This window comes from Typha latifolia, chromosome 6 (assembly GCF_019914945.1).
Source record: "Typha latifolia isolate L0001 chromosome 6, TyphaL0001v2, whole genome shotgun sequence".
Classification (NCBI taxonomy): domain Eukaryota; kingdom Viridiplantae; phylum Streptophyta; class Magnoliopsida; order Poales; family Typhaceae; genus Typha; species Typha latifolia.
The window spans coordinates 10,251,020-10,259,640 of record NC_133091.1 but is presented as its reverse complement, the minus strand read 5'-3'; the positions used below and the strand labels follow the sequence as shown (position 1 = coordinate 10,259,640).

The 8,621-nt window shown below is 35.6% G+C and overlaps 1 protein-coding gene across 5 annotated transcripts; it reads left to right on the top strand.

Moving 5' to 3' along the window:
- LOC140791099 (uncharacterized) lies at positions 1-8,621 on the top strand. 5 transcript variants are annotated; one of them, XM_073141495.1, is made up of 9 exons: positions 86-338; positions 432-479; positions 565-631; positions 1,118-1,175; positions 1,273-1,334; positions 5,349-5,644; positions 5,754-5,787; positions 5,863-5,991; positions 8,027-8,621. In XM_073141495.1, exons 2-9 carry the CDS (start codon positions 432-434, stop codon positions 8,209-8,211), a joined length of 879 nt encoding a protein of 292 aa, XP_072997596.1. In that variant the 5' UTR covers positions 86-338; the 3' UTR covers positions 8,212-8,621. The 5 variants fall into 5 exon arrangements, with proteins under 5 accessions (XP_072997595.1, XP_072997599.1, XP_072997597.1 ...); XM_073141497.1 differs by having other exon boundaries at positions 135-338; positions 5,866-5,991; XM_073141494.1 differs by having other exon boundaries at positions 1-479.

The window sequence follows — 8,621 nt, the reverse complement described above, 5'->3', positions numbered from 1 at the left end:
AAACTAACGACCTCTAAACCTAGAACGAGGTCAAACTGCCTTCAAATTCTCCTATTTCTCGGCTCGATCGGAGCTCGTCTCGGTTACATTCCTGTTACCTAATAACGATATTTACTCTCCTTCCGTTTCCGTCTGTCGGTCGGTCGAGAGAGAGAGAGTCTCAGCTCTCGTTTTTCAAAATAAAAACCCTTCTACCCCCATTTCAAAATTCTTCCTTCCCGCGATTGGCGTCTCGCATTTCTCCTCTCCCTTTTGTCTCAACTCAGATCTCTGTTGTTTCTACTCTCTGATCTCCTTCTTTACTTATTTCGCCGCAAGAATTCGCTCTGAGATTTAGGGTTTCCATTCTCCTGCTGCTCTTTGCTTTCTTTTTCTCGTCTGTGTGATTAGTGTACTTACTTTTGTTGTTCTTACCTTGATTTCTGGTGAAGATGGAGCAGCTCAATGCGACGTTATATGAGAAGTACAAGAATTTGAAGGTAGTTTGACCTCGACCTAGGTTTACAGCTCGTTAGTTTGTAAACTTTTCTTGTTTCCTTATGATTTTAACCTTGATTTGTTCAGAAAAGGAAGTTGTTTGAAGAGGAGTGGGACCATAAAAGGGATGCCGAGATAAGAAATTACCAATTGGGTACTTGTTCTCCTCCACAAATTCTCTGAAAATCTGTTTAATTTTCTGCTTTCTTGCTCGTTTGATGAAGACCATATTGAAATCTTTAATAAGGATTGTGATTTTTGTGGTGTTGGTATATTATTACCCTTCAAATTTATCGATCAAGTATTTAAACACTAGTATTTTCTCTGCATCTGTTTATTTTTCCTGCTATCTTTTGTTCATTTCGAAGGGGACCTATCTGGAATTTTTAATAAAGATTATGGGGTTTTCTTGGTTGGCCATGATTGCCTATAGCCTTCAAAAAAATCAATTGCGTATTTTTGCCCCTGGACCACCTGTGGATTTATTGATCTTTTTCTGGCTTCTATGAAGACAGTCGAATCTTTGATAAATTTAGTAATTTTTTCTATGATTGGGTGTGTTGATATATAAGCCATCTGCCAATAGCAACTTGAGGGGATCATTTAGCAGCTTACGGTTTAACCAGTGAACCTTGTGCAGCTACGGAGGACTTGATTGAAGAATTGAAGAATGAAAATGAGCGGCTGTACTCTGAGCTGTAAGACTTATTGGATTACATGCTATAAAGAACGTGGCTTTGTTTTTAAGAACCGAGAAGGTTAATTAATAACTAAGCATTATATATTGGACTGCAGGTCTTCACTGCAGGAGCGTTATGCAGAAAGTGAAAAGCTTTTGCTTGAAGAGACCCAAAAGAGTAAGATATAGTAACTCGTGGAGCCAGTTGCCTATTCTTTTGTTTCATTGAAGGATAATTTTTTACGTATTGGTAAGAGGTTGTGATTACTCTGTGACTAGAAATAGATGTTCCAAACCACCATAGTGGTGCATATTTTAGTTGTCCAGTGACTATATATTGCTTCACTTGTCATTAGAGTAGTACAAATCCTGGAGTTGTCAGATGTTCCATCTCTGAAGTCTAAACTCTAAACCATAGTAGAAACCTTTATGCGCATGTCTTATGTCCCTTTCATGTATCAAGACTATTTCTTTTCTATTTTAACTGATCATGGTCTAAAGTAGGAAGTAGAAGAAAAAAGAACCATCAATGGAATATGAAGATAGGATACAATATTCTATACTAGAAAGGATGGACTGTTCTTACTTCATACAAATGTGGAACTATATCTCCTGTTGAGTTTGATATTAATTAAATCATCATCCTAAAGAATTTATAGTGTCACGTAGTGTGACAGCAAGTTCTACCCCTTGCATCTATGTAGTAATAGGTTTAACTCATGGAAAAGTCCTCTTCAGTACTGAAGATAAGACTCCAACCATCTTGCCTTCCTTAGAGTGCACAAGTCGATGGAGGGAAATAGTTATTATTGATTATGATGATGAGTAAAGTGATGCTATTTTATGCTTTGATAAAGAAGTTTGAATATGGTTCTTTCCATTTTAAATCAGACAAATGATACAGAAATCCGTTTTTTTAAGGAATGTATCAAGAGAAAATTTGATTTTGGTCAGACAATGTGTGTTTAGGAAGCAAGATTGATAGTTAGCAAATTACATAATGTATCAGTAAATGTAAGATATGATCTACAAGATCTACCTTTGTTCAGGTGACGGATTCTAGCCAATAATAGGGATCTTCTGATTAATTCATACATCATTTTGTTTTCATTAGAGACACTATTCTAAAGAGCGGCCCATACACAGGCGTATGTATGCATTTGCAGTTCCTATGCCCCCCCGCAGAAGGTTAAGTTGTTAAGCAACATAGAATACACATGTGACTTATTGGATCTTGGTATACTATTTGTTTCTAACTATGTAACACATTTGCACTAGTATTCCTTTGACTAACGTGCATTGTACAACTGCCTTTTAGAGCATTCAATGGAAATGAGGATCTAGCCAATGCAATTAGTAATGTTGTTTGTGAACTTCTTGAAATCAATTATATCAACTGATACAATTAGATCAGATCTTCGAGACAAGCTTGGGGGTATAAGCTTAGGTTAAACCAATTGAGGGTATGGAATTACTGATATTGCAAAATCAGCGAATGAGTTGTGTGGGTGAAAAGTAACTCAAGCCAGAGAAGTCCCAATCTCAGAACCAAGTCCACTGTCAAATACTAAGTTCCAGTCCTGGGCAGTTGGTGGAAACTACCAAGTTGGTCCCATAAAATTGAGAATGAAATTTGTGCAAGATCATGACTTAGTGACCACATCCAATCTTCGAAATAATCCCAATTGTTTTGAAGTTTTGTCCTTTGGAATGGGATATATATGGAATCCCCAAAATATATGAGAGAACGACAATAGACAAGCATGTCAACTAATTTTTATCTATTATCTTATTAAACTTATTTGTACGAAGTAATGAGCTACAAAAGCATAGACACTTCAAATAACATGTCGTATCCATGTCCGACACTTGTAGGACACTTGTTGAACACGTGTTGAGCAATTCTAAGAAGTATCCAATATTTGAAAAAATATAAAATGATTTTGGACACTCCTTAGACACTTTTGGACACTCTTGAGACATGCGTTAGACGTAAAATTTATCATATTGTACAAAAGTTTATAATTAAAATTATCTATTGCAGGAATTTCCTACATTCGTGCATTCGAGAAAATTATTATTAAAGAAAATTAGGGCAAAAATCACGGGTTCACCTATTTTATCCGCTGTGTTTAACTACTAGTGGTTAGTTATTTATTCTCATAATATTGAATTTTATTGTCACATGTTAGCATTATAATTTTTGACTTGTGATATCTTTGTGGTATTTTGTACATTTTACATTTCTCTCATGAGTAGTTTTTGCATGCCCTATGTATTTATATTATAAGTTAGAAAAATATTTCTTCAAATGTATCAATAATATATATATATATATATATAACGCTTTTGTTTATTTTGTTATGTACTAAATGTGTTGTGTCCTATTTTTTTAAGATTTTTTTTCCTTATGTCTGTATCGTGTTGTATCTGTGTTTCGTGCCCATGTCCATGCTTATTAGGTAACAAGCTAATGAATCTCTTTTCTTTTTGCCATTTGAATTCCCAATCATATTCATTGTAACGTAATAACTAAGGTTCCAAAACTCGGTATCTGGATCGAGATCGGCCATTCGAAAAAACGATACGTATCGGCCTTATCGGTTGTATTGGCTGTATCGGCCGCCCGTATTGGATCAAATTATTTTTTAATCGTATGAATTCTAAATATTATTTAAAAATAAGGGAAAATTTCTAAAAATTTAGAAAAATGACAAGAAAATAATAATTATTTACATATGAAGTCTAAAAACTAAAAATTATACTAACTTATTCAAAACTTTGATGAATATCGAGTTGGCTCTCCCTTCTCTTTCTTTTTCTCTATTATTGCCAAGTTAAATTTATTTTTTTCTAATTTTCTTTTCTTTCTTCTCTCTACCTTCTCTCTCTTATTGCCAAAAGGCAAATTTTAGTTTTTTATTTCTTCTCTCTCAATCTCTCTCTTCCTCCCTCTCTAACTGTCGCAAGGTAATTTTTTTTCTCTGATTTTTTTTATTTCTTCTCTCTCTCCCTTCTCTTTCCCTCTCAATCTCTTCCTCTATCTCTTTGTTACTCCCTCTCAATCTCTTCCTCCCTCTTTCTATTGTCTCTCTATCTTTCTTTCTGTTGCTGCAGTAATAGAGATTGAAGCATAGAGAGAGACGAACAGAGAAAGAGATTGGAGAAAAGAAAGAGAGGAAGAAGAAGAGAGAGGGAGACGCTAGGAGAGAGATGGGGTACCGGTGAGAGAAGAAATGAAAAAAAAATTAGAAAGAGAAGAGAGATGGAGTGAGAGAAGAGAGAGGCAGAGGCCGTATCAGCCATGGATCGGGATCGGCTATGATCTCACTCAGGGACGGCCGAAACTTGGAACCATGGTAATAGCATTCATCCTTCCATTTTTTCCATCCTTCTCTTGTAATCTATTATTTTGTACTTATTGGTATGCATAAGCCAATAATTTGCACTCTATTTAGCTTTTCATTGACATTTCCTTAGACTAGTTGATTTTTGAAGAAATAAAGAGACTGATATGGAGAGCTTATGCAGTTGACCTTATCCAACCTTTGATATTTGTATATTTGAGCCTAAATGAAGGTTAGAAGATTTGGTGTGCTGTAAGTTCTACAATTGCTACTACCTTATATTGAGTGACTAACATCCACATTGTTCTTGCCCTTGAAATGTAAACTTGATTGAAAATAATTGGTTTTGGTTGGTTTCAGACAAGTATGACCTAATATATAGTTTCATCCAATTCCAATGAAATTTTAAACTTAAAATGAAAACTGAGTGGAAGTAGTTAATCTGTTAGTCAATCTGAAACATGAAAATTAAATAGTCTATTGAGATCAATCTAGAATTAAACCAGTTTGTGTTTGCTGAACTTTATAACATGCTCGTAATGAATGAATGGAAATGATGTTTTATACAATGGATATTCAGTTTCCAGTGACTAACTCCATTTATTTATTTTCCAACATTTTACAGTGTAGCCATGGGACATTCCCCCAGTACTGATGTAACATTCAATATTTTTTTAAATGTTAACCACTGCAGCTCTTCACTTGATGATTCAGACAAAGCATTGTTGCTTTCCTAGACATTTATGTCCCTTAAATAACTAATACTTAATACAATTATAGCTTAATGTGAGGCCTTGCGCATATATTTCTTGTCGCCTTTTGTTATAGATAAAATCTCCTTGCAGCAAAAGAGCTCTCTAGTGAAGTTGGGAGGCTTCAGATTTTGTTATCACAGAGGAGCAGGACCAATGATATTGCACAGATGGGATCTCCTAACAGAACAAATGAAGTAGGGTCAAAAGAGTCAGTTAAAAGTTCAGCAGAAAAGAGGACACCTAACTCATCTACAATGAGATCAAGAGGGAACTCAAGAAGTCCAGGAGAGAAGATGATACCGGACTCATTCACCAATCAAGGTGCACTTCAACACAAGGAAGCAGCTATTTTTCCTCATAATGTCTGCCAAATGGAGCAAAATAAGGTCAGTGATAAACATCCAACAACTTACTCTTGATTTGCATGTGTAACTATGAAGGACTGTCAGTATAATAAATGTCTTTTTGCCCCTTCTATTTTCTTGATGATTTTAGCCAGACTGCTGCAGAAGAAACTTGAATTGCTTAGGTATGTCTTTGCTTAATTTACAGTATTCATACTGTTTTTTGAAGTGTCTGGACTTTTAAAAACTGCTGTTTTCAGAAGATCAAACAGGAAAAGGTTCCGTTCGTTGTGTGTTTCATACACTTATTGAAGTCTTAGTCGGCATGAAATTTTCTGTTGGCATTCAAGAAGAAGAGCTATGTCTTTCAGTCAGTCATGATATGAGTGGTAACTGTAAAACCAACTTCTCTTGTCAGTCTTTAATTCCTGCAGTACATATTGTACATTTTGTACTTAATAGCTGGCATTCCTTTCAAATTTTTTATAACACATTATGTATTCGATTTTATAACTATCCAATTAGCTTCACTGCTCAAGTATTAATCTGTTTGTTAGCTCAGATTCCTTCAAAACCTACTGATACTCATATGTCCTTTATCTAGAAAACTTAAAAGTACATCTTTGTACACGTATTCATATTTAGGTTTATAGAATTTATTTCACTTGCAGTAAGTCTTTATTTCTTTTTTTACAGTGCAATATTTCTCTAGAGATGATAACTTGAGAATAGAAGTACGCAAAAGAAATCCATATACATGTTTCACGTCTTTAGTTGCATAATAACTACTGCACATGTTTTTATATATGCATGTCTCCATGTATCTTTTGTAGTGAATAGAAATATAGAACTCTCTAAGCTGCCAACCATGCTCACTCAGTCTGCTTATGCTTCTCATGATTTGTCTATCTCACTGCTGCATTGGCAAACAGATAAACAAAGTTTCTATTTCCTCCGCCCTATCCCAGATTTAGAATTGATTTAAGTTGCTCTAACTCAGTAAATAGTATTTAGTTAGGCTCTTATGAAATAAATGTTCCAAAAGTCTGGCGCATGAACAAAGGGGCCAAGATGATTAATGGCACACAAAGTAGCGGACGTGTGGCAGGTGCTACAAACCCAGGGCAGACCTCGAAGTTTTCGTACTAATTTATATTTGTTAGATGGCTATACTATAAATATGTTGATAGAAAATCATCTATAAAGAGAGAAAAGAAGACATGAAATTAGGTTGAGAAAGAAAAGGGGGAAGGGGGGGGGGGGGGTTGAATAATAGAGAATTAATAAGAAAAGGTTGAGAAAAGGAAGAAATTTTTTTTTACTGATTGTTGGTGACTATTTATTTGTTGTTTCTTTTTTCATTTAGTTATTTTTTCCATGTCCTACCATGTTTTAATTGATGTTAGATCCTAGTAAGCATGTATTCATTTCTTGCCTTCCATATCCCACCATGTGCGATATATCGCCACCATACCTGCCATATTTACCGTCAATGTGTGCCATAGTGGCCACCATGAATCCAATCTGGCATGATAGGCCATGAAGCTCAGTGTGTTAGTGGAAGCTATATTCCGCCAAGGTGGCTGTCATGACTGCTTTCCAGAACAATGTCAGTGAACTCTTCTTTTTATCTATCTAAACTAGGAATTTGGGCTTGTTAAAGATCTATTATCAAGAAAATGGGATGGAGAACCTCTATAGATCCGTATCAAATTTTTACCCCCCAACATTTTTTGTTTCTATCGACCATCAAAACTTCTTGCTTCTACTCCTTTACTGAATGACTGGTTGAGGATTTGAGGACCGCATGAATTTTCCGTCAGCCTGTCTGAACTGCAGAATCCTCATCCTATTCCCTTTTTACCCACCAACCAAGCCCTGTGAGTGTTGATCTTAGTCCAAGCCTGCCTTCGGCTGCTGCCACTTGACCTGAAGAGAATTCATGTGCATTCTGTAAACCTGAATCTTTTAGATTTGAAATTAGTTCAGCTATGCTCTGAAACTGACTCTCATAGAACCCTAGTTTCAATCACTCAACTCCACAATCATCCCCGACATAGCTCTATTCCTCTACTTTCATTTCGTAGGCGATTACAATATCAAAAAGAAAATGAATACAACATGCTAGGCACGAAAGTTGCTAGCAAAGTTCAAAGTTTGCTCTGCTATTCAGGGTTGGTACATTCTTGATCAGAACTTTGGAAAATCCTACTTCTCTACCTAATGACAGAAACCTGTGAAAAGTCTCCGGCATTACAAGGAGGGGATTCGTGATTTGATAATCATACTTTTTTTGACCTAAATGGCTATAACAAGTATTCCAAAGACTGATTTTAGTTCTAAGTTTTTTATTTGATCATCTTCATTATTTGCATTGATCTAAGTAGATAATCTGTTCATGTAAATTGTTTGAAATAACTGCAGGTTACACTTTCAGCCTTACCTGGGTGGCACATGAAAGTGGAGGAGGTGATTTGATGTATCGTGTATCTTCATTGGGAACATTGGAGAGGATAGCTGTAGATTGGATGAAGGAGGACATGATATTCAGCATGACCATGTGTCGCATATTCTTTGACAGGATATCCCGTGTCTTAGGGCGTGGTTGATGATGGTGCCATTTCATCACTTCTAAACAAGCACAGGGAAATTTGAAAGCATGACCTTTTATATGTGCAACAGTAGAGCTTGAAAAACATTTGTCTGGACCTCCTAGACAGAGAGAGCTGCCCATTCTGAATTGAAATGGTCCCTTCTAAACAAAGAGGGGATTCTAAACAACTACTGCTTGCACAGAAGTTGTAGTACTATTTCTTCAAGAAAATGTTTTGTAAATGGTCCCTTCTACTAACATTTGCATTTAATTTACTACCTCTTTGTACTGTTGTGTTGTATGATTAATCATAATTAGATATTGTAAGTATATTTGGGTTGTGCTCCTTTTGGCTCTTTGATTTGACTTTGCCAAAGAGATTAAGAACTTAATACATAAAGAGTTATCATCTTTCTCATTGGTTCA